The 26,046-nt window shown below is 49.8% G+C and overlaps 1 protein-coding gene across 1 annotated transcript; it reads right to left on the reverse strand.

The window, feature by feature from the left end:
• Positions 1 to 10,812: 10,812 nt before the first annotated feature.
• On the reverse strand, positions 10,813 to 18,068 carry LOC135914672 (uncharacterized). Its single transcript, XM_065447607.1, has 2 exons — positions 16,698 to 18,068; positions 10,813 to 11,816 (listed from the first exon to the last, which is right to left on the reverse strand). Exons 1-2 carry the CDS (start codon positions 18,006 to 18,008, stop codon positions 11,205 to 11,207), a joined length of 1,923 nt encoding a protein of 640 aa, XP_065303679.1. The 5' UTR covers positions 18,009 to 18,068; the 3' UTR covers positions 10,813 to 11,204.
• Positions 18,069 to 26,046: the final 7,978 nt, after the last annotated feature.

A 26,046-nucleotide genomic window follows, 5' to 3' on the forward strand; every position in this document is an offset into this window, starting at 1 on the left:
ATGAAAATTTTATTTTAACCAACACAATAAAAATATTCAAATTCAAATACGGTGAAATTAAAGAAGGCTTAAAAATATTGTCTTGAAAGTTTAAGTCTCATTTATCCTAAAGGAAAACCTTGGACGGCAAAATTCACCTTCCCGTCACTGTGCCCAAGTGTAGAGGCACGCAAAGATAGTACATTCTGAAGAGTTAAATCCAATCCAAGAATAGCGGAGTGGTGTTCGTAGGGTTCGTTTTATTGAACAAACACCATGATATTTACTCGCACTTTAGTTCATACCGTTCCCGAAGTCTATTGTTCGTGAGAATTGCTTTTCATTGCATGACCACTTTCATTTACAGCAGCTTCTCTTTCAGGATTTGCGGAAACGCTCTTACGAACCGTAGTCGCGAACGAGAACGTGAACTTACAAGTTTGTTTGCTTTTTGACGTGAAACGTCTTTCATTTCGGTCAGTCTAGACAGTCGCTTGCTAAAAACCGTATGCAACGTTATTTTCAGTAACGACATGTAACGAAATCATGTCATGCTAATATCATTTACATGTTTGCAATCCTATTACGCACACACTATATCTTGGTTTGGCTGCGTAGCGGAAACACGCCATTACTCAATAATGTATCTGTCGTGTGAACAGATGGAACCTTCTATGGCGCCTCTGAGGTTCCTTATTCTATCGCTCCATTTTCTCCATCCTCGCCGCCAGGAGGGAGTCGGGGGCTCCCCTCGTGCTGCCATATAGAGGGGGGAGCTCTCTACAGAATATCCATTTCTTCCCGCGACTACATCGGGCCAGGTGACCTTTCGCGGCCCTGCCTGTATCTCGCCAAGTGTGGCCCGCACGCCGTGTGGCAGGGGGCGGTTTCGGCTTCAATTACGGCTTCCAACTCCGGCTTCGACTTCTGCTCTTACGTCTGTTACGACTTTCGCTACGTCTTCTTATAGGCAAGAGGGATCCGGATACATAGCGACTTCGGCCGTTTCCCTCCGCCATACCCGATGGTGATGGTGTCCGCTGAGTGGTCGTCTTTCCTTCTTCCAATGGGCGTTCCCTTTCTTCTCTGCTTCTCACCCGCCACCTTCTGTCATTTACTATGTGCGGCAACTTGTATTTTGCCTTACACATTCGGTCGGGGTCGGCCGTGGGGTGCGCCTCGCCGCAGATCACGCACTTGAGCGTGCACTCGTGTTCGATGCTTGGGTTCTTCGATACGCAGGTCGGGCATAGCTTGACCTCCAATCTTGGGCACACGTCAGGTGGGTGGCCGAGCCTGCCGCACTCCTTGCAAAAGTCCATCTGTTTCCGATACGAGGATACTCTTATCATGATGATATTGCAGTAAGCCCATGTGGGGACTCCGTTTCCCTCGTACAGCAACAAAACGGTGGTGGTAGTGCCAAGCCGCTTGGCGTATGTTATGTTGGCGTATGGTTTCTCGAGTTCACCAGCGCATGCATGAGCTGGTCTTGCGTATACTTCAGGGGAATGTTGCGGATAATCCGTTTTCCCATTTACTCAGCCGCCGAAACGTACGCGTTGGTCTCGTGCCTCTTTCCGTTGGTCGTCAAAAGCTTGATCTTAGCGATTTTCGTCGCAGTTGTCTCGTCCGGTGTGCTTATCACCAGGATGTGTTGCATGGGATTGGGACAGATCGTGATCATCTCGTGGTCGCCCACTACCGCTTCTTTACGTATCGCCTCGTCGAAACTCGTTCCGCACGTGTCCCTTATATTCAGCCCGTCTTTCGGTCGAACAATTACCTTGATATCATCCCTGGGTAGTCTGGGGATCCTACTTCCTCGAAGAGCTTTGCTCACTATGCTAAGGCCGCCTCGGCGCATCGGGCTTCGCGAGCGGGTGTCGTCCTTTCCCGCCATCTCGTTAGCGTTCGTGCGCTGGCCTCTTCTGTGTGCAACTTCGATCCAACCGCCCGCAACGCCTTCAGCGTCTTCTGCCACGGAAACGCGTTTTGCGTCGTTTGGTCCGTCGTTGGTCCCTGGTACGGGGTTCGCCCAGCTTCTGCCTCGTATATCTCCATCGCGGTGCTATTTCGTTCAATCCTCGAGTCCAACTTAGGATGCGCCAGGCCCAACCGTCGTTAGGCTTGGCAGCGCTCACACGGGTGCGAGTTTTTACGGCACTTAAATCGCACAAGTTCACGCTCACCCAAAGCATTGTTATCCCTGGGTTTGCGATGACTTGCTATTTCCGATTATATGTCACTTTCGTGTTTAAGATTCCAAAAACCTGCGCAAAGATGCATAAATCAACGGAGCCGTTGTGAGAAGCATCCGGTACCACTGGCGATTTCTTCCCCCAAAGTTAATGAAGACAGAGTTAATTTTAGTACACGAACCAGCAACCTTCAGTGGTAGTCGAGCCCTCGCGCTTATGTGGAAGTCGGACCTACGACATTTGGCATTAAGATAAAGTCAATTAAGCCACCGGTTCTCAGTGTAGAGTTAAGATACCCGAATCCACGAACGTTGATGGAAACCGCACCCTCGACCTTTGGTAGAAGTTGAACCCAGGGCCCTTGGTGTTAATTAGGACGAAGTCAATTAAGGCAGTTAACGTAGCGTCAGTTAAGGCACTTATTGTTTTCTCCCACGACCTTTGGTGGAAGAAAACAATAAGCAGCAACAACGCATTCGAATGAGAGAGAGAGAGATAAAACTTTATTGTGTCCTTGATGGGGTTAAGGGGTGGCGGGGGTCGGGAGACTAACCCCCAATCCCCCCCTTCCTCAGATGGCGGCCAGTTCTTGCTTTCTGGCGGCGTCTTCGGCCATCCGGACGGCCCAGAGCTGTTCCTCTGGGTCCAAACTGAGCAGCAATGTCTCCCATTGCTCTGCCGTACTAATGATGCGTGTGTTAGTGCGGGAGGTGTTGGTGGGTGAGGCTTTAGGGCATTGCCAAATAATATGATTGAGGTCGGCGCGGGCTTTGCACGCTTTGCAGAGTGGTGAGCATGCATCGGGGTACATGCGGTTGTAAAGCACGGGGTTCGGAAAAGTTCGTGTCTGAAGGAGTCTCCAAGTGGTGGATTGAGACTTAGTCAGTGTTTTGTGTGCTGGGGGTAGCGTAACCGCTCTCTGCGGTAGTGCAGTAGAATTTCTCGGAACGTGACCATTCGGTCCCGCGCGTGACCGCGATGCAGAACAGAGGGCTGGTCGGGATCGGAAGACGCAGGAGAAGGATGATGCGCCTGGTGTGCGAGAGCTCGGGCGGCATCGTGTGCGGCTTCGTTTCCAGCCAGATCCGAGTAACCTGGGGCCCAGATGATCTGCACGCGACGTTGCCTTGAGGGAGGAGTGCCAGAGAGAATCTTCTGCGCTTGGGGTGCTACCAGTCCTCTTGCGTAGTTACGAATGGCCGTTTTTGAGTCGCTGATGATGCAGTGTGCATTGGTAGCCGCGTAGGCCAAAGCGATGGCCGTTTCTTCTCCTACTTCGGGTTGCGTGGCGAATATTGATGCGGCCGCGGAGAGGTGGTACTGCGAACCCGCGACTGCGACGACCGCCATGGCGTTTTGGTTGGTGTAGTCTGCTGCGTCCACGTAGGTTACGTCAGCGGCTTGGTCGTAGCGCTTTTGTAGTTGTTTAGCTCTTTCTGCACGTTAGTTGTTTAGTTCTTTCTGCATTCGAATGAGAATATCAATTTAATGAATGTGTCTTGATCACGCAGGCTTTCGCCTTCACCCTCTGGCGTATGCTAAAGTGAGTGCCAATATTTTTAATAGCCCCCATTGAACACTGAATAATCCGAATACACTCCAGTACGTGTAACTTTAATCAGTGAACATATCATTTTGAATTATCTACCTCCAGTGCAAAAGGCTGCTGCATGGTACAGCACAGTTGTCGCCGCATTGGCGTGGGTTTTGTCGTCGCCTGAAGGCGATTCGGTGCACTGCTGCACCACACCGGGGAAAGGGAAACTGGCATGTATTTCAAGAAGCTCGAACCTACTAACATTTAAAAGTACTAATGAGACCAAGACACTTCTTTGGTCAAACTCCAAATAAAATCACATGACCGTGTAGGCAACCAAGGCTGAAATAACAAAGCGTTTTGTTGTTCGCAAATGTTCCCTGTGTTGACAGGTAGCGTTGGCTAATATTGTCGCGTATACCCTGCTGGAGTATACAAGCTGAATGAAGATACAGGTGGTTGCACTTTACGAAAGCGTAAGCGGTGACGCGCGATGCCGAGACGAATTTCGTTCTCCTCTTCTTCAGACCCTTGCTCTGTCACACCATGTTGCATTACTCCCTCTTCAAAAAAAACAAAAACAGGGAAAGCATACATAGGCTTGACCTGAAAGCGCCGAGATGCTCTAGGGCGAACACATAGGCTATAGTCACAATCACTGTGGCGTTCGATATAGTCACAAGGCATTGATGGACGAGCAACAACAAAAAACTGGCTGTGGCTTAGCTAAGGTTAAGCCCAGGATGCGAAGCATACTAGCCTTTATTTTAACGCGACAGCGTTAAGGAGCTCGTGTCGCAGAAAAGCCGGTGTCGTCGGCGTCGGCTCAGGCGTGCGGCGCTTGCTCAGGCGCACATTTCGTTGTCGCGCCGAACGCTGCGTTGCTCGACGCTAACCGCGTCCGATGCGGGGCGCGTAGTCGCAGCGCCGTAGCAAAGCGACCTAGAAACAGTCTCTGTAGCACGCCGCAACCTTCGCTTCTCATTCCAACGAGCAGCTCTGTCTCCAGGAGGCATCTCACCTCGTGAGTGTCTCGCAGAGGCAAGCGCAGCTGCTTATATACCGCCGCGACGCCGCGAGCGACGGCGCGAGTTGGAGCCCCGTTTCTCCTCTGTCGTGACGTCACGGTGTCACGTGGTATTGAAGGCGACACCGCCGCGCCTGAGGAGCTGGGTTGAGCTCTAGTAATATGCTTCGCATAAAACTAACCGAAGCGGCAGAAAACGTCGAATATTGGGGGCTATAGTACGGTTTCAACCGCACAACGTGCACAATCTCAGATTGCGGTTGTCGGCGTCAGGGAGGCTGGCTTCCGTCACAAAGGACTTCATAATTCTCGTCACTAATTCTCTGAAACACTCTATAAGGTCCGAAGTAACGACTCAAAAGCTTCTCGGATAGTCCTTTTTGGCGCACGGGAGTCCAGACCAAAACTTCATCACCAGGTTGGAACTCGACATATCGGTGGCGGAGATTGTAACGGTGCGCATCGATGCCCTGTTGTTGCTTTATGTGCACTGGGGCAAGCTGACGGGCTTCTTCCGCGCGTTGCACGAAAAGTTCGGCATCTTGGGCGAGGTCTAGATGATCGATATCGTCGCACGGCAGCATTGCTTCTAACATAGTTTTAACTTCACGGCCGTAAACGAGGTAAAACTGCGTGAAGCGTGTTGTTTCTTGCGTAGCAGTATTATAGGCAAACGTTACGTAAGGGAGTATATCGTCCCACGTCTTGTGCTGTACGTCTTCGTACATAGACAGCATGTCAGTCATAGTTTTGTTCAGTCGTTCGGTCAAGCCGTTTGTCTACGGATGATAGGCAGTTGTCCTTCGATGGGTCGGGCAGCTTAGTTTAAAAACGTCTTCAATGAGCTGTGCTGTAAAGGCTTTGCCTCGGTCTGTGATGACGTGCGATTGGGCGCCATGCCGTAGCACGATACTCTGTATGAAACATTGGGCAACCTTGGAAGCTGTGCCTCGAGGCAGCGCCTTTGTCTCAGCATATCCCGTTAAATAGTCCGTGGCGACGATGATCCATCTGTTGCCAGAAGACGACAGTGGAAACGGGCCCAGAAGATCCATGCCGACCTGGTCGAAAGGTTTGGCAGGTGGGTCAATCGAAATCAGCAATCCCGCAGGCTTCACAGCTGGCGACTTTCGGCGCTGGCATTCACGGCAGGCTTCGACGTACCGCTTAACACACTCGGCGAGTTTCGGCCAGTAGTAGCATTTGCGCACTCTACCAAGCGTTCGCGTGAAACCCAAATGGCCAGACGGAGGCTCGTCATGACAGGCGAATAAAACTTCGGCACGGAGGTCTGCTGGAACGACCAAAAGGTATGTCTTGTTGGTGGCAGCAGAGTTCTTCTTATACAAGACGCCATGTGGTAAACAAAACGACGACAATCCTCGAGCGATGTGCCGGGGTATTGATGGATTTCGCCCTTCTAGATGTTCGAATATAGGCCGTAGTGCGTCGTCTGCGCGCTGCCGTGTGGATAAATCAGTACCGCTTACGGCCCGAAGGAAAGCGCCGTCGTCCTCAATGTCGTGGTCGGCAGTGTCGATAGGGGCATGCGAGAGTCCGTCAGCGTCTTCGTGTATGCGGCCCGACTTGTACACGATGGTCAGGTCACGCTCCTGCAAACGTAGACTCCCCCGTGCCAGTCGTCCAGAAGGGTCCCGGAGATTTGCAAGCCAGCATAACGAGTGATGATCAGTTACAACTTTGAATGGGCGGCCGTAAAGCTAAGGTCGAAATTTGGCCAGGGCCCAAACGACGGCAAGACCTCTTTCTCCGTGGTGGTGTTGTTGGTCTCTGCACGCGATAGTTGGCATCAATGAAAATGAAATTCCGTGTCCGCCTCCTCGTCAAAGTGAGCAAAACTGGTGCTGACACCAGACGTTGTCGAAGCTCGGTGAAAGCAGTCTCTTGCTCTGAGGACCAGAAGGACGATACATCGTCCCTCGTGAGGCGAGTCAGCGGCTCCGCCATCTTCGAAAAATTTTCGATGAAACGCCGGTAGTATGCGCAAAGGCCCAGGAAGCGTCGGAAACCTCTCTTGTCGGTCGGTGTTGGAAACGAGGCTACAGCGGCAGTTTTTCGCGGGATCGGGGCTAACGCCTTCCGCGCTGACCACGTGTCCGAGAAACATCAGCTCCTTGTAGCCGAAATGACACTTTTGAGGCTTAAGGGTGAGGTTAGCCGATCGGATGGCTTCGAGAACTTGCCGCAGTCGTTTCAGGTGGTCGTCAAATGTCGCCGAAAAAACAACCACGTCGTCGAGATAGACGAGGCAGCTTTGCCACTTCAGACCAGCGAGAACGGTGTCCATCATTCGCTGGAAAGTTGCTGATGCCGAACAGAGACCGAAAGGAAGTACTCTGAATTCGTAAAGGCCATCTGGAGTGACGAAAGCAGTTTTTTCGCAGTCTCTTCCATCGACCTCAATTTGCCAGTAACCGCTCCTTAGATCGAGAGACGAAAAACACTTAGCTCGCCGAAACCTGTCTAAAGAGTCATCGAAACGTGGTAGTGGGTACACGTCCTTCTTGGTAACATCGTTGAGGCGTCGATAATCAACATAGAAACGAAGCGTTCAGTCTTTTTTCTTGACTAGAACGACCAGGGAGGACCACGGACTATGCAAAGGCTTAATGACACCATCATCTAGCATCTCATTAACTTGGGCTTGAATTGCCTCACGTTCTTTCGGCGAGATACGATAAGGCTCCTGTTTGATGGGACGTGCGTCGGCGGATGTCGTTATTCGGTGCTTCGTGATTGGCGTTTGGCCCACCTTAGTAGCCCGAGCAAAGCGCGAAGCCTTGTGGAACTTCGTGATAGCCATACAACGGTCCTCGTTACCAACTTTACCTTTGAGCATCGGCACATTTTTCGTGGCACTGCCATCGCCTACGCCGAACCATCAACGGGCATCGTCGAGTGCTTTGCTTCTGAAGTGGAACCAGACGACGGTTCGCTCGGAGACATCGATGTAAACTCCGAGCTTACGAACCACTAGAACGAATTCCGCGCGTGAGACACAAACACCTTGTGCCAGCAACATATAAATGTTACCTTCTACAATGGCTTCACCGTCTTCTAGCTCGTAGGACTTGACCGGAATCATAACACTCGCACGTTGCGGTATCGTGATGCTCTCGTCCGAAACGCGAAGTGCGGATCTGTGTCCAATGGCGTCGGTCTGTGTTGCCCTTTGTGCCGAGAAAGTGATGCAGCGCTCGCGGAGGTCAATAATGGCGCCATATTCCCGGAGAAAGTCCATCCCAAGAATTAAATCGCGGGAACACTCGCGTAGAACTAGACAAGTGGCGAGAAAAGCAGCCCCGCGAATTTCTACTCTGGCCGTGCATAGACCAAGCGGTGTGACGACGTGGCCACCTGCCGTACGAACTGGTGCCCCGTTCCAGGGCAACGTAACTTTTTTCAGAACGCTCCCCAGTTTTCCACTAATAATAGAGTAATCGGCGCCGGTATCTATCTACAAGTGCACTCATTTTTCTGCCGTCGATCAACACAGGTATGTCCAGTGAAATCTTGTTCGCGTAAACTGGTTCTGGCATCATCGTGTTTTCGTCGTTCTGCGGTCGGCACGATCCGAGGTCTTGAGCGCGTCGAGTATCAGGGGCCCCGCCTCGGTAGGTCGCTGACGTCAGTTTTCCCGGCGTGGACTTGGGGATCGCCCTTGCGTCGTCCTCGAGGTGGTATCGCGAGCAGGGAAATATCGCCGCGGTGAGGGTGAGCGTGACTTCCGCTGCGATGGGCCCAGCCTGCGCTGCTGTTCGAGGAATTCTGCGATGTCGAGTGGCCTTTGGTCGAAGCTAGGTCGAGGCGAATCGACAGAAAAACCTCGCAGTCCGAGTCGTCGGTAGGGGCACTCCCGATACACATGACCAGCTTCGCAGCAGTGGTAGCACAGCGGTCGTCGATGGGGTGCTCGCCAAACCTCTGATTTCCTCGCGGGTGTTCGGTGATCGTCGAAGTACGGTAGCGCAGTTGTCGGAGCGGCTTGCGCCGATTGCAACGCGACTGGCGGCGCCACGTAAGTAGGCACGAAAGCTTGGACGGGGCTTATTAAGGTTTCTGCGTAAGTCTTGCGCCGAGATTCGCTTGGCAGAGGTGGTGCTTCACTGCTGGAAAGAGATGCCTGCAGTGCCTGCTGTACTTCTTCGCGTACGACGCTGGCGAGGGAACTGACTGGAGGTGGCGAAGTACCGTGGTGCTTCTGCAGCTCGTCGCCAACCACTGGGCGAATCAGCTCGCAAAGCAAGGCAACGTCACACATGAAGCCTACCGGCGTATCCGGAGTGCAAGCGGCATTTACTTGTCGGTTGTACAAGTTCGACCGTTGCTGAAGGGTTTCCTCCATCGCGGTGGCTTTGGTGAGGAACTCAGCAACAGTCTTGGGCGTATTCCGAACAAGACCGCCAAAGGGCTGCTCCTTTACGCCTCTCATCCGATGACGCACCTTCTTCTCTTCCGAAATGCTCAGATCAGCACGCTGAAAGGTACCCGTCATGTCCTCCACGTACATCGTGACGCTCTCATTGGGCTTTTGAACGCGTGACTGAAGGGCCCGCTCTGCTTTTTTCCGGCGATCGCGGCTGGAGTAAGTCTCTAGTAGCTTGCGCTGGAACTCAGGCCAGGATGACAGGGCACTTTCGCGTTTCATAAACCATGTGCGAGCACCATCCTGGAGGCCGAAATAGACGTTCCTGAGTTTGGCGTTGTTGTCCCACTCTGTAACGCAGCCACGCGCTCGAACTCCGCCAGCCAGTCTTCAACATCTTCAAATGTGTCGCCATGAAAGGCCGTCGGCACTTGGGGGTTCAGCAGCGTTAGGTAAGTCGGTGTCACCCGTTCCGTAGAAGTCGCAGTTGTCGCAGTCATCACTTTTTCCTGGGGGTTTCCGAATTCTGGGGCGAGGCCTCGGATTCCCCGGCTTGTGCGGTGAACTGGAGTCAACTCCAACTGTGAGGCGGGGTTCTTACTGCCCAGTGGGAACTCCTGCATAAGTTGAGCGTACCCAGGACCTCCACCAAATTGTCGCGTATACCCTGCTGGAGTATACAAGCTGAATGAAGATACAGGTGGTTGCACTTTACGAAAGTGTAAGCGGCGACGCGCGATGCTGAGACGAACTTCGTTCTCTTCTTCTTCAGTACCTTGCTCCGCCACACCATGTGGCAATATTACGTCCAACATTGGGATTGGTTGAGATACCTTACGAACGAATCGAGCGCAAGAGCAAATGCTAGCCAATCTTTATGTTGAAGACATCACCAAAAAGCACTGGCCAATGGCAAAGAGCCGTTACAAACGGAAACCTTTGCGAATTCAGCCCTTGAAATGTTAAAGCCCTCTTTATTGCATGACACTCTTTAAGAAACACAAGTATTGAAACGAGCTAGACTATTTTACGTGAATCCATGCTGAACGAAACTGCTCACGAAAAAATCTGATAAATACGTCCAACGATATCAACGAGATATTGCAGAGCGCAGTCATAAAACGCCTTTATTCAGAACGTGCTCGTGCTATCTTGATAACGCAAAGGTGCTGATCAGAGTCAGAAATGCACTCGTCCTGGCTCAAAATGCATATACGTTTCACGGCAGTGTAAGCCACACTGCAATTGTTAGTGATTGTTCAGTGCTATAGAGCAACAGAAGCTACTGTTCAAGCTTTAAGAACAGCATAAATGTATGTGTGGCTATTAAACAAGGTCACCCACAAAAGGCCACTATAGTCTACGCACAAAGGGAATGTCTTACCAGCTGCAACCAAGAATTGTTCAGGTTATATAGTGACATGTAAACAGCCGTGATGCCCAAACGAAAGCCACAGGACGTTTATAAATCTGCTGGAACTGACGTCAAGACTTACGAATGTGCAGTTCTCTCGACAGAAGTGAACGCAAGGCAACGCCGTATACTAGAAGACCACATAACAGAGCACTTCCCGAACAGCACTAGGTGTCGAAAGATTCGGCACTGAACAGCAGCCCACTAAACACGTTTCAATCCACAGAGATATGTACAACAAACAACAAAGAGTTTGTGACACACCTATTGAGCGATTCCTACTGACAGCACTAATATTATCTATGTTCACCAACTACGCTAAAACAAGAGCCATTATTTTTAAAGACTGCTGGGCGAGAACATAATTTACGCAGAAAAACTCACGAAGCAGAAAAAGAAAAGAAAAGGAAATCGCGATCCGACACGCTTCTTCCATAGCACGATAAAACAGCTTGGCAAATTAAACACGAAGAGAATATTTCGCGAGCGATGAAGACATCTAGATGCAAAATAAGGCACTGCAAAATGGAAATTCAGACCAGTGTTCGTGCGCGTTGTTCTCGAACTGTGCGGTGGCACACCAATAAGCACGATTCGCGTTGCTGCCCTCGTTGTCGTCTCGTAGTTCCACAGGTGCTAGAGGACACACGGCACGTCACTCATTGCCGCGCATTCTCGCAGGCTTCGAATGCGTTACGCATAGGCGTCCCCGCACAGTCGAAAGCCTTGAAGAACTCGTCGAAGTTCCGCATCAGCGTCGACGCTCTCACTCCGCTCCCGTAGGAACCCGTAGGACAAATGTGGTGCACAAAGAAGAGTATGAAGAACACCTGGCTGGCCGACAAGCTGTGGTAGCCGAATACCGGGGCCCGGTCGTGCCAGCTGGGTACGGCAAAGGCGCGGATCGCGGCTGACAGCGACAAAATTGGGTACTTCAGTTCAGTGTGCGTAATTCTTTCACCTTGTCGTCGAAGGCAGCGCAGGTGCGCTAGGAGCCCTTCCCAGCTGTCAGTGTCCCGTTGTGCGTAGTCGAAAATCTTGTCCCACAAGGCGTCGGCAAGCATGACGCCCAGCACGGCCGCGTTGATGACATCTGCGCCGTGGGCTAAGCTGCGGCTTCCTCCGGCGGTCTCCTTGCCGAAACTGAGAAGCGCGTACACGCTTGCCGCGACGGCGATCTGGTTGCCGAATCTCACGAGGAATGTCTGAGACAAGTCGACGCGCAGTCTGTACAACCCAGAGAGGCCCCGCATAGCATTGCTGCTGCGTATCTGAAATAAGAATGCACCGTTTTAGTTGTACGTAGGCAGCCAACTTGATCCGCAAAACCGAGAAAACAATATAAGTGTTTCACGTGCTATACCTATGAATTGCTTACAGCTGAGCGCGTGTAAACATGCCTCGAAATCATTCAATCGCGAACAGCCAGTTTTTCAGTCCTGCAGGTTACGGTTAGTGTATGATATACAGACGCTCTATTTGTCATTCTCAGTGGCTCCACTAAGCAGGCATCAAAAATAGTGATATGGCTGATGTTTAAGCAGAACGTCCGCTGCTACTTTCTGGTTGGTACGATATCTATCCGGGACATCTCGGCGCGATTCAGACGCAACCGACAATATACGGTCAGACAACAACGGCTTCTTGTGTGAAGGAATGGAGAGCAGAACCAATCCCCACTGATTGCAGGCCATGAGGCTACACCACAGAGTCACCGCAAAAGATGGCAATATCACTCCGCGATCGCGGGGCTCAGCACTGCGTGGAAGCAGGCTGCCACTGAAGAACTGTGGCTCACGGTATGCACTACTGATTAGTGGTCGGTCTACGCTTACAACAGTTTTGCTCAATTAACTTCACCCTCGCATTACTCAACATGCTCGCAAAAGCTCAAGCCAAGCTGATCACACCCTCATAGGAGATGATGCGCTACGTCACTGTTTACGACCCACGTGGCGGCACTGACCTTACAATCGCTGACAAGTGCAGAACTGAAACGTCCGATTAAGGGCAATAAAACGTACTACGCAATTTCTTTTAATAATCAAGGAACAGCGACGAAATAGCTGCGACAAATAAATAGCAGTGGCAAACTCCACTATAGTGTAGCACCAGTGCCATGCACCCTATCGCACGACCTATCCAATCTAAGTCATGTTTTGGTAGACCCCTGGATAACAGGTTTCATTATCCTTACTGTGTCATGGTGACAGACACTTCGAATATACTATTCTACAAATAAATATTCCTTTTGGGTACGTTTAAAGGTAGGCACAGTTAATAAATCTTATACCTACTTGTACACCTACTCGTTGTCATTCTGTTGCTGTGCCACCTTTGTGCATAAATATTATACCCCTGTCAAGCCAGCAAGTTAAGTGCACTTACGGGGAGTACACTTCGAGACCCTGAGTGACACATTAGGCTACGCGGTGCTAAACGAGAAGACAAAGCGCACTCGCAGTAAGAAAATAATGTCGAAAGATTAAGAGCCCGTTTTTGAAGATGTAGATTGAAAAGAACTTCTTACAGTGATCGTTTTACGTTGTATTATAAATAAAAACAAACTTAATCTCTTTTTCTTTTTCAACAAGAAAAAGCCACATTCTTTTTTTCATTGTAAGAACATTGCAAGTCAACGCTGGCCAAGACGAATGCCAAGCCAATCTGTCACATGGCGGCCTGGGACGAGGCGACATTTGATCCTGTTAGAACCGAATATGAGCGGTCACCCAAAGCGGTGGAAACACGGCGAGTTTGCGAATTATCAGATGCGACGACACGGCAAACGCCGCGCACACGTCTCAAAACACAACCAGCGTGGTCAGCACGTGTTCGCACCAAAACATCAACACGAACTGAATAAGAATGACGACGCCGCAGTGCCGCATAACGCACGCGCCGTTAGTTGCGTACACGGTAAATTTATTTCTCTATTGTGCTCTTTCGCTTCTCGCTAAAGGCAAATTTTGTTGAAAGCTGTTCAACAGCTCAAATTAACTTCTTTGTCCTTTTTTATGCATTACATCTTGTAACACTAAAACCGCTCACGGTGAGGCTGCGCACTCGGCCAGCAAAGTGCGTTCCGTGAAAGAACCGCAGTGCGCTCTTTTGCGAGTGAAACTCCGCTTGCTGACGCTTAGACTTGGAAAAAGTGCTCTTAAACCGAGTGAACATCCTTGAACTTGTCCGTTTGACAGGGGTTATTAGTTTTTGATCAGCAAAGTTGGCTGCTACATGGCTTTGCGCGGATGTCATGGCGGACATGCTAAACAAGAACTACGTCCAGCTCGTTACCGCTTCTATGCGTAGGCTCGAAGTGGGCAGACTAAGCAAGGTATTTCTCTCACTTGTGCACGATGAAAACTACCTCGGTGTTCAAATTACCAGCGATAATGAACCGATATTGGGTCACTTGAAAAGAGTCGCATTATTTGTGACGATTCAGGCACGCGGACGAAGGTGGCGCGAGCGTGAAGGAGCTCAATATTGCGATATTGAGTGGATAATACTCAGAACGTTGACTCTTTTGCACAATTTATTGCGCTCATAAACAACATTCGTATATTTTGTTCACTTAAAAGTTGTCTTTAACTTTGTTCTTAATTATAAAAGAATGCGTTCCACATTTGTTGGTGTTACCTATAATGCGATGTGTTAAAACTATCTGCTGAACTAGACGATGTTATAACGCAACTTCTTTAGCTGCCAATGCCTTGGTCTTCTATAGCGGTTAATACATTTATGTGCGTTGGTGCTACATTGGAAGTACGTATTGCGCGAGATGATCAAAAGAGAGCAAGGAATGATTCCGTGCCTCAGAGTCGTTGGGTTACTTTTTTGAAAGCTAAGTAATTACGAGAAGCGTTTCTCGTCTGATTTGCTCTTACGAGTGTAATTATGAGTGTAATTCACTCGTAATTACAGTGTAATTATACATGACGTTAGGCAGACACCGGTTTGCTAGGTCACATCTGCTTCTCGCACTGATATGAACGGTTTTGCCTCTGCGGAGGAGCAGTGAAAGATGTTGCTGCCACCTCTCTTTATCGGTAATTGGCAACAAGCGGTAATTATAACGTCGCCCCCAAAAGAAGCGCAGTGTTAGACTACATTGTGTCATCAATTTAATACATAGAGAATGCCGGACGCGAACGGAGAAACAAGAAAACGCTACTGTGCAGGTTTGCCCCACTTATTGCAATGTGTCATCGACGTTCAGGTGCTTACATGGAGCGACTCCTCCCTGTGAAGACGGTCATGCAATATAGACCAATTAGCACCAACACTAAGTAAGGGAAATTCCAAAAGGACAGTCGTTATTAACGTGTAGTCAGGCGTCAAGAGAACTACCAATGCAAGAAGATTCGCACGGATCCCGTATTTCAACGAAAACAGTGAGTTCGTAAATTGAGCTTGCTTAAGTTAAAGCGGACATGCGTACGCCGCTACGACTGTTAAGCCATTCAGATGGAGGCCAAAGATGAATGTGCCATTTTAAGCAGTGGCAGAAGTAACACTGCGCGTAAGTTCATCTGAAGCCAGTAGAATTCGTTCATACAACCTGCAAGTCAACCTGAACGCAGCGCACGAAACAAGCGTGCCGTCATAGCACGCATACTCATATTCATCTACATTAAGCAGCGCACACAGCAATTGCAGCGTTGGAAAGCTCACGGCGAGGTAGGTGAGACTGCATACAACATATGAATGACTAGCAGAACAACATCGCACACAATTCTCGTTAACCCTCACTCATGGTAAAGTACCAGTAAGTCAGCAATGTGTAGACGAAAAACCTGCTGCTAAAAACCATATCCAGCGGCTGACAAGTCACTTTCGAGAAGTTGAATTTCTCATAAAAGAAATTATACAAAAGTGCAAGAGCTGGAAACTTCCATAAAGATCAAGAAAACGAAGAAATACAATTTTTACAAGTTTTTTTTAGTAACTAATACAACTTTACACTATCAGTTTTATTCCTTCGAGCTCGAGGAAGAAAAAGAACACCGGTACTCGCCTGCCTCGCAGCTAACAGATATGGATACAGATGGTAACACAATCGCGGTGAAATTTCACGCACGTTATTGATTTGTTGATGCAAACGTGCATCAAATGGACTATTGTGCGAAAAAGCCGGCGGCTGTCTTCTGGAAAACCTAAGAATGGCACCTGAATTCCCATTGGCTGCGACACCAAGTCACGAGGGCGCCTCGGCGGAGCACAGCGAGCGAAAGGGAACACTTTCTGCAGTGCGAGCGCGCGAAGTGTTGCCTGAGGGGGGAGAGAATCCCCACGACGCCACGTCATCCTCGCTCTCGCTCTCAGAAGCTTGGGTTATCCGTGCGTTCCTTGTCCGCGCAAGTTCTCGCCTGCGTTCTAACTGCGCCACGGTAATGCCAAATCAAAACGCGCCAAGCCAACGCCTCCTAAAAAGCAGACCGCTGCACCCTGCTTTATGAAGTCATGCCATTCAGAGCGATATTTCCATTGCCAGGCCTGGCGTGACGAAAGCGGTGACGTCAAAATCCCCGCGGCTTACTCGGAAGCGTCCCCATTAGATTATATGGCAACCTGCCAAGGTAACATGACGTCACGGATCGAATATATTTGGCTCATCAGGTGGCACTGGGTCATTTTTGTGGGGGGCAGACAGACGCTTTAGAGCAGAGGCAGCTCCGGAGAACAACTACTTGAAGAGCAAATATCATATATCATATATAAAATATTGCATAAAAGCAATAGTCGCATTAGATCTTTGAACATGTGAACTGTATCGAGCGGAGACAAACCGAGTAATACTGAATTTCTTTTTCAATTTTTTTAATAAATACGTGTATTTCTTAGACGACTTGCAGGAATCAGGGCCTGAATTCCCAATACAATTCATACGCCAAAGTAGAATGTAATAGACAACATATAAGCGATGGCTTATATGCTGTCTATCAGCATATAAGCCAGCCAAAAGCAAAGCTTCTTACGAAATAAAAGCTTTCTGAATTAGGCCCTCGAAGCGCTTGTGAAAATGTCAGCTTTCGAACTGACAGCTTCCACAAATCGAAAGACCGAAACCAAGGACACAACTGAGAGTGGAGTTATACGATTGGACGCTGCCTCTGCTCTATTAGGTAAAAAATAATCTCGATACTCACCTGATAGTAGAAGCTCCGAATTTCAAACTTATTCTCGAAGTAGTTCTCGCTTATGGAGGGGAGATAGCGCTTGTAGGGGGCAGTCAGGTTTTCAGGCAAAACAATATGAATGCTTCGCACCACACTCCGCACCGCGTTGGCGTCCAGGTGCGCAGAGAAGAAAACTTGGGCGTCCGCAATCACGGCTTCAGAGATCTTGTTAAACATTTCCAGCAGAACCTGGTCGCGGTCTGGGCTAGTCATCTGCTGCGTCGCCAACAGATCCCAGAGTGGAAACAGTGCCATGGTCTGCTTTTCGCAAAATGCCGCGTGATCCGCTAGGCTAGCCGCCTGCCGAATTTCGTCGTCAAACGTGGCCAGCGTCGAGTGTATGGCGAAGTACAGTAGCGCGGCTGCTTGGACGAGGATGTTTTTGTCCGTCAATATGCTTAAGACTGCCGCGACGTCGGGAGGGTTTTCGATGGCAATCACTGGGACTGCGCTCAAAATCTCTTGCCACGTAGATATGCCCTCCTTTGGAAACTGTTCACCTAACAGCGGCATCGGGACGATAGAGTGCCCATCACCAGAATTCTTGCGGGCCCTGCGGAATCGGCGAATTAGACTAAGCACGTCTGCCTGCGTAGCGCTTATGCCAGCGTGTCTCCTGGCAGCCTCGAACATGGCACGGCCGGCAGTTGACGCGTCTAAATTGATATATGGCGCCGGCTGAAAGCTTATGACGTAGGTGGCTTCATTCTTCTCGAATGATAATTTGTAGAACGTGTAAAACACGCTGAAAATTTCGTACCTGAAGTGTAGCAGACCGACAAGCTTGATCAGGTCCACGTTGCGCGGGGCGTTCGTAGAGGTTCCCGACCAGCGGTGAAAGAGGTCGATGACGGCTTCCACTGCGTTCACTGCAGTGAACATATTTGTCACGCTTGCGAAGAGGCAGCTCTTGTGGTTCACCCAAATTATATCGCTGACCGGTGAGCGCAGTTTGGCCTGCAGAGTAGGGTGAACCACGACCGATGTGAACGCTCGAACCGCAATCGCGCTGCGGTCTACTCCGCTCTTTTTGTAGCAGGCATAACTGAGAATGTCAGTGCACGGATCGTTTGACAGGTTGACCAGCGTCAGTATCGTCTCCGTGGCGTCGGGGCAGCAGAATGGCGGGACTTCGGGCAATTCGCCGTCGGAGCTTCTCAACTCGTGCATCATAATCCACACGAGCGCCACCAATCCGGAAAGAAGTGCATTCGCGAGCAGAACGACAGGCGCGACGACAGCGCGAGGGCCAGAGCTGCTCGGCGCCTGGTCGTTGGGCATTTGCAGCGAGAAGCGTCTTCCGATAGCCAGCAGGTTCGCCGCGGGACACCCGTGCAACGCTCCGGCTTCTTCTTCTCTGGCCCGTGCCACGTGTCATACTACTGACCGCGAGCCCCGCCAAAGCCAGGCAATCGGAACGAAGAGGTGAAGGAGTTGTAGATGTAGATCCTTGGGATATACTGGCACGTACCCACTCTGGGGGATTGGTTGATAATCGGGTAGGTCGAAGTAAAATGTCAGATAAGAGTGCAAAATGTTATACTGGCTTAGTTAGAATCGAAAGGTAGAGCTTGGAGAGCCTGCATGATTTTGTAAATATGAAAATTTTATTATAGCAATAAAAATAGAAATGCTCCACGTCAAATTCGGTGAAAGTAAAGAGAGAGCGTAAACTTTAATTTCAAATCAGCAAGATTTGAGTCCGGCGTCTTTTAGTGGGTCTGGGCACCCGCCGCGGACGCGGTTCCGAGACCTTGTCTCGAAGCGGCTTCCTCGGCTCGCTGGACGGCCCAGAGTTGTGCTGTCAGGTCAGAGCTGAGCAGTGCGGTCATCCAGCGTGACTGGAGGCTGGCGGTAGAAGAGACGGAGGGGTCGGCACTGCCCGACTTGTTTGTTAGGTCCCGACACTCCCATAGCATGTGATTTAGTGTGGCAACCTCGCCACACGATGTGCATCTGTTTGTAGTGTACATGTCTGGATACATGGCGTGCATGAGTCTGGGGTTTCTGTAAGAGTCTGTTTGTAATTGTCTGAAGTGTACTGCTTGCGTCCTGTCTAACATAGCGTGAGGGAATGGGTATATGCGTCTTTGTAATTGGTAGTGTGCCGTGATGTCGTGAAAAGTGGTCATACGATCCTCCCATGCCCAGACGTTTGCAGTACCCCGCGGGGGCTCTTCCTCCGATGCTGCTCGGTGAGTCAGGCCTCGAGCAACGCCGTGAGCCGCTTCGTTGGGGGTGCTCATTCCAGTGTGTGCCGGGATCCACAGCAAATGCCTTCGGGTATCAACGTCGGCCTCTCCCTGGTGTATGGGATGTCGCTGGAGTATCTGATACGCCTCTTGCGAGATGCGCCCATTTGCAAAATTGCGAATTGCCGTTTGCGAGTCACAGACCACGTATGTAGCTTTGGTTTGTGTGAGGGCCAGTGCTATGGCCGCTTCCTCTGCCGCTTCGGCATGTGCCGTGTTCACGGTGACGCTCGTGAGATGGTTGCCTCGGTGGCTAGTAACTGCTGCCACGAAACTCTTCCTGTCTCGATAGCGGGCTGCGTCGGTGAAGACCGCATCCTTGTCGTTAGAGTAACTTTTGTTCATTTGTTGTGCCCTGGCTTTACGCCTCCCCGTGTGGTGTTGGGGGTGCATGTTGCGAGGCAATGGGGGTACGTATAGTTGCTCGCGTATGGGTCTTGGAATGTCTACTTTGACGCCATGTTGCGAGTGGTATGTGATGCCGAGATTTTCAAGCACGTGTCTGCCCGGGCGGGTCTTGGATAGGCGTTCAAGTTGGGACACTTGTTGCGCCTCCACGAGTTCTTCGAGCGTATTGTGTAGGCCTAGTTCTAAGAGCTTGGTGGTGCTGACTCCAGGCGCAAGTCCCAACGCACATTTGTACGCCTTGCGTATGAGCGCGTTGAGCTTGTTTTTTTTCGCAACCGTCCAGTTGTGAAACGCTGCCGTGTACCTTATCTGGGAAATGACGAAGGCTTGGATGCGTCGGATGACGCTGCCTTCGAAGGCTTAAAAATTTTGTATTCAGAGATTAAGTCTCGTTTACCCTTTGGCAATGTTGACAAGCCTGTAGGTTTTGGTTCTCGAAGACTTACCAAAGCGGAAAGGAATTATGAATGAATGAATGAAAACTTTATTGTTCCACCGAGCTGGGGTGCCCGCCTCTTAACCTACACGTAGGTAGGGGAGGAGGACGAAGCAGTCCCCGCGCGTTGAGGACAGTGAGTCTTCACGGCCTCAACGGCCAGGCGGATTGCTCGACGCTGGTCGTCTTCAGCCTCGCTCTGGAGCAAGGCCTCCCAGGCTTCTCTACTGACAATGTTTTCCTTGGCCCCTGGGGAGCCAGCACACTCCCATATTATATGGTCTAGCGTACCTTTTTGCTTACAAATTTTGCGGAGGGCGTCGTTATAGTCCCTCGTCTGTGTTAAGTAGATCCAATGTGGTGATGTGTAATTGTTTCCCTGGAAGCGTCGCCAAATGCGAGCGTCCTCCAGAGAGAGAGACCGATGCGGAGGCGGAAAGATTCTTCTTTCGGCTTTGTAGTGATCGACAATTTCCCAACTTGAGCGTGAAACGTTGGCCTATAGTGTTCGGGGTATCAAAGTTTCGGGACTACCTACTGGGAAGAACATTCACCTTGATCACATATCACAAGCCGCTGGTGGGTCTATTTCGCGAAGATGGTCCCACGCCCATCACGGCTGCCGCAAGAATTCAGCGTTGGTCCTTGCTATTGGGTGCATGACAGTACAAGATAGAGTACGAGCCTGGCTCGGACAACCTGAATGCAGACGCACTCAGTCGGCTTCCTCTAGAAACCTAGAAACTAGAGGAGCTACATGGGTACGTACACTCGCTGCAGCGGCTGGATTACACGCCCCTTTCTTCGCAAGCAATGAGACAGTTGACCGAAAAAGATAAAGTACTTAGAAATGTCAAGTCCTACGTGCTTCATGGTTGGCCAAAGGAGCGCAACGCTCCCGATCCGCGGTTGGGACCATACTTCGCACGAAAGAGTGAGCTAACTCGCCTACGAAGGTTTCATTTACTGGGGTCACAGAGTCGTGATTCGCGAAGCTGCTCGTGGTGCCATGCTGCGATTCCTGCACGAGACGCACCCGGGAATGTCTACAATGAAGGCATTGGCCCGTACGGTCGCGTGGTGGCCCGGCATCGAGGGAGCTATCGAACAAATCAGAAGGAATTTACTACACGCATACAAGCAAGCTGAATGCCACCGGCAAAAATACCAGTAATCTGGCCACTAATGCACGAGAATTGGTCACGTGTACCTTTAGATTGTGCTGGTCCAGTGAATAACGCCATAATCCCAGTGGCCATAGATTCACATTCGAAATGGATCAAAGCAATTCCAGTGCGTCATGCCACAGCGCAATCGACAGTTACATCAGTGCGTGAAATCTTCAGCAGGCTGGGCATACCAAGAACCATTGTGACAGACAACGAAACTCAGTTCACGTCAGAGACTTTCACGAAGTTTCTGACAGAAAATAACGCAAAGCATTTTCGTACGGCACCATATCACCCCCAATCGAACGGGCTTGCTGAACGCGCCGTGCGGTCGCTGAAAGGTGGTCTCAAGAAGGTTCGGTCAGGTGACATGTCTGAGCGATTGGCTAAACTGCTCTGTAGCTACAGAAGAACGCCCCTGGAGGATGGACGATCACCCTCTCAACGTCTTTGGGATGTCTGATCCGTTCTCGGTTAGACACGCGCCTTCCACCGCCCGCAACCTTTCCTATCTGTCCACAAGCAGATCAAGAAAGCAAGCTGAAGCCGGGCACTCCTGTTTGGGCTCGCAACTTCGGGGAGGGGAGAAAGGTGGCTGCAAGCCACAGTTAAAGAAACAACAGGATCCCGAATTATCACCGTTGAAACGGCAGAAGGTGAGCTTTAGCGTCACATGGATCAAGTCCATGTCGATACAGTGTGCCTGTGATCAGTGCGTTAGTTTTCAAAGCATGTTGTTCAATCTCAGAAAGTCGTAGAGCGCTAAAAACCGACAAGGCAAAAATTGGCTTATTACGGGCCAATGCCCTCCAAAGAAAGCCAACTAGTAACCCATATTGACAAATCCGTACTAAAGTCGGTCCAATAATTCCCGCCTTGTTGAACGGCAGTGCCAATATTGTTTACTAACTGTGTAATGTGGGGCCAACGTTGGATCTCTATCAGAATGGCACAGCCAATATTGTTTACTGACTATGTAATGTAGGCCAACGTTGGATCCCTATCAGAATGGCACAGCCAATATTGGAACCACGCTGTTAATCTTAGGCCGTCATTCGGCCAGGAACTGCCAATACGTTTCCAACGTTGGCCCGACCTAACATGCCGCCTGGGAAAGGTGCTGTTTTGTTTTTTATTTTGAGCATTGGAAAATTTTCGCGAATTGAGACTAATTTCTTTCAACATGCAAGATTTTCGTTCCAGAAGCTCCGAGATTTGAAAAATGTGTTTTATGTTAACCTGTAGTTTCGCGAGGTGTTAATGAGTAGATAGGTTTTCTTTTCTTGTGTGTGTGTGAGTAGCCTAAAGGTCAAGGTTATCGTTGAGAGGTCTAAGGTAACGCGCGTGTGTATTAGTTAACCTTTCTTTAAGTGTTTTTTTTTTACTTTTCTAAGGTTAAGCGCGTAGATTTTCAGTTGGTGCATCATTTGCACTGAGAAGAGCTCTTAGGTCCATTAGCACGTGTCCTGTGTGAACGGAAGGAAGCAGGTTTATGACTGGGTTGCTCGTGTGTGTTAAGGGCGACCGTGTTCTGACTTCCCTAGTGAGCGTGCGTGGATTTAGTTGTTAGAAGGCGCAATTTTTTAAAGGGTTCTGCAGAGTGCGTAAGTTACGCAAGTTTAGTCGTTCGTTTAAGGTACGTGTCCTGTATGGACTAAAGGTACAAATGTGAGTAAGCGTGATGAAATGCTTACGTACGACGCAAGTACGCGTTCGGAATAGGGACCACAAAGCTAGCGCGATTGTAATAACGTACCTGTGGAGTTCGCCAGACTGTTCAGTGGCACCAGTACGTGCGATAAATATGCCACTGCGATAGGGTAAGAACAGGCTGTTCGTGAAGTTAGGCTGATTATGTTCGGGTATTGGTGGTTGAGAGCTTTCGGTTTAGTTCTGCGTAAACCTTTACTCTTATGCAGTGCGACGGTCAGGTTTGCTCGAACTCAAGGGGAACGTGAACGCTCGCTTTGGCGGCACAAAATTTTGGGGCAAAATTTGGGGTTCCCAGTTTAGCAGCTTGCACGGAAACTTTAAAAGGAAGCCTTTTGGGTTAACAGCTGATTCCGGGCGTTTGCACGCTGAGTGGTATTGTGTTGCCGGGATCGACTCTTCTGTGCCAGTTGTTGTGAGATGGTTGAAGGCATTCCAAGTGCGCAGGGGTTGCAGAGAGCAAAGCCATCTTCTTGCTCGCCAGCCATTCTCTTCCTGCCCAGCGGTTGTGGCAGCACTGGCCAGGCGAGATTTTCCGGGCCATGGAGGAGCTGTTAGGATCGGCCTGCAGGGGTACTGCTCTGCAAAGCCATTTCAACCTGCTGCACGTGCTTCGATCGAACCGCGGTGGTGGCGCCCTTCAGAGAACCAGCGAGGACGACAGCGCTAACCGACCATGAACTTCCTTCAGAGAACTGCGGACTACGGCAGCGTTAATCGACCACGCGCCTCGTTCGGAGAATCGATGACGGCAGCAGGGCGGGCCACGTTTGGCACCCAACGTAATGTTGGTTGATTTGCCGGGTCTTCATGGTCTCTCTCGGCAGCAAGAAGAGCTTCCCTAACGAAAGGGTGCTTTGCGGTACATGGGCCCCAGGATTCGTCACAGTCTGCTGACACTCTTGGCGACTACAGGAGAAAGGCAGCTCTGGAATTTAGAGGCGCAAGACAATGGGCAGCTCGGGGAACCGACGTGCCTTTCAAGACTCAAGATAATGCACAACCGGCGGGTCGACTGCGTTGACGTTTGACGCTGCGTATCAGCGGCGAACTGCTGTTTCCCTCACTTAGGGATCTAGAGAACACGGAGTGTTTATAAGCGGCTGTTTATCGGCTACTAGAGTGTGCTCGTCAGCGTGCTCGTCGTCGTGCTCTGTGCTCGTGTTCGTGCTCGTGAGCTGTGTGCTCGTTTGCTGTATGCTTCGTCTTGCGTGCTCCATTTGGGAGCCACGCTAGACTGTCGATATACCTCTTGTTTAAAATGTAAATACTGTAAATAAACCCTGTCCGCCTAGTTCCTCCCAAGTTCCTCTCTACGACCTTCAACCCCTTCAACTGGTGGCAGCAGCGAGATCGTCCGACAACTCCTACAACTGTATGCCAGCGGTGGGATCGTCCGACAACTCCAATAGGGCTCAGTTGTCTAGGAATGTCAATCGCATTTAAAAATCACGAAATCGCTTAGCACACTTGACGCGGACAAGCGCAACGTATTGCGCTCATGCGTGTCGACATGCCCCCTTTCGTGCATGTCTGCCTTTGGCATAGTATCTTTTTCTTAAGCATATAGTTTATCTTGCGTTTCAAATGACGTGTGCCTCCTTATTGCGGGAACTCTAGTAATATTTAGGACGAAGCTCCGCCTCCACTGTGGCCCGAATTCGACAATCGCCAGTCGAGGGTGTCTGAGGCCCCGTAAATTGTGGTCCTGCATGAGGGCAGTTTCCCCGAGTTCCCGCTGACTTAATTGAAGCCCTCAATTAAAGAGCGTCTTCTACAACATCTCTGTAAACGCTTTCAAGGGCGAGGAGGCTTTTACACTGCGTGCGTCGAAATACTAGCGTTTAATCGCTATCAATTCCCTTTTTTTTTCACGTAACGGCGATGCTAGGGGAAATTCATAGTGCGCCATAACACACCTCTTCAACCGCCGCGATAGCTTATTGGTTACGACACTGCGCTGCTGAGCTGGAGTTATTCAACACCGGTCGCGGTGGTCGCATTTCGATCAGTGTGGAATGCAATAGCGCTGATGTACTTAGATTTGGGTGCACGTTAAAGAACAGGAGGTCAAGCTTAATCCGAAGTCTCCCACTACGGCATGCCTCGTAATTAGATAGTGCTTTTGGCACGTAATACCCCAGATCGTCTTTAATGAATATCAAGCGTGTCATGCACGGAAAGTTGTTTGGCATCGTCGGGCAAATAGTCAACTCCTCATATACCTAGGAGGGGTGTTGCTTGCTTGAGGCGCACCTAGCCTTACAAATACTGTCGGCAATGTCTCCACCGGTGCGCCACTTATCAAGTGAAGCAACATGTAGTCAGAACGCATACAGGGAACGCTAACGTCGAGGATAGATGTGAACCAGGGCGTACCCTAAGGTGCGTAGCCATAAGATTTGATTTATTTAGATTCCGACAAATCCGTCAGATCTGTCATATACCTTATTTTTCATTGAAAATTCTCCAGTCTAACATTCCAATAGTTACACGGGCAGCGTACACAAAGACGTCGCTTATAATATATGATGTTTACTTGTATAAGCATTTTAATGTTACAAGGACAGCTCTAAAAGGTTTGACTCGGCCTACGCATGCCCTAAACTGCAAACGTTTATCGAACTACGTGGGGGAGGATTGCTTCTACACAACGTCTATTTCGGCATGCGCGCGTGAGCGTGTGAGAGCGGGCGTGTTTTAGTTAGTTAGTTAGTTAGTTAGTTAGTTAGTTAGTTAGTTAGTTAGTTAGTTAGTTAGTTAGTTAGTTAGTTAGTTAGTTAGTTAGTTAGTTAGTTAGTTAGTTAGTTAGTTAGTTAGTTAGTTAGTTAGTTAGTTATCCTAAGAGCCCATGCAGGCATTACATAGGCGTGGGATGGACTACAAGTCAAATGTGATAACATAATACTCATCAGTAGGTCTCAAAAGCAAATGTAGATATGAATAAACATAGTCATCTGGAAAGTTAGAATACAATAATAATTTGCACAACACAATTGTACAATTAACGTTATAAACATCATACAGCATAACACAAGCCTTAGACTTTTACCCAAAAGAGTGAAAAAGAAACAAATCAAAAAACATCACACCTCGAGAAATAACCGCAGCTTCTCAATGAATGAGTCACGCGTTATTGCTGTGATTGTGCGTTGGCCCCGAGGAACCAGTCGCTGAGCCAAGTCCTGGGGCCCGAATCTGCAGCCCCTTTGTGGAACACGCACTGTTACCTCCGGCGCATCTGCCCGAGGGCGGATGCCGGCGTCATTGTGATACTGACAACAACCGCATTCTACTGAGCCAGCGTTGCTGCCAGGTAACGTATTTCTGCAAGAGGCTGGTGT

This window comes from Dermacentor albipictus, chromosome 4 (assembly GCF_038994185.2).
Source record: "Dermacentor albipictus isolate Rhodes 1998 colony chromosome 4, USDA_Dalb.pri_finalv2, whole genome shotgun sequence".
Classification (NCBI taxonomy): Eukaryota; Metazoa; Arthropoda; class Arachnida; order Ixodida; family Ixodidae; genus Dermacentor; species Dermacentor albipictus.

Coding starts and splice junctions, on each gene's coding strand:
- LOC135914672 (XM_065447607.1), bottom strand. CDS start 18,008: ATGCCCAACGACCAGGCGCCGAGCAGCTCTGGCCCTCGCGCTGTCGTC. Junction 11,817..16,697: donor TTCGGAGCTTCTACTATCAG/GTGAGTATCGAG, acceptor TTCTTATTTCAG/ATACGCAGCAGCAATGCTAT.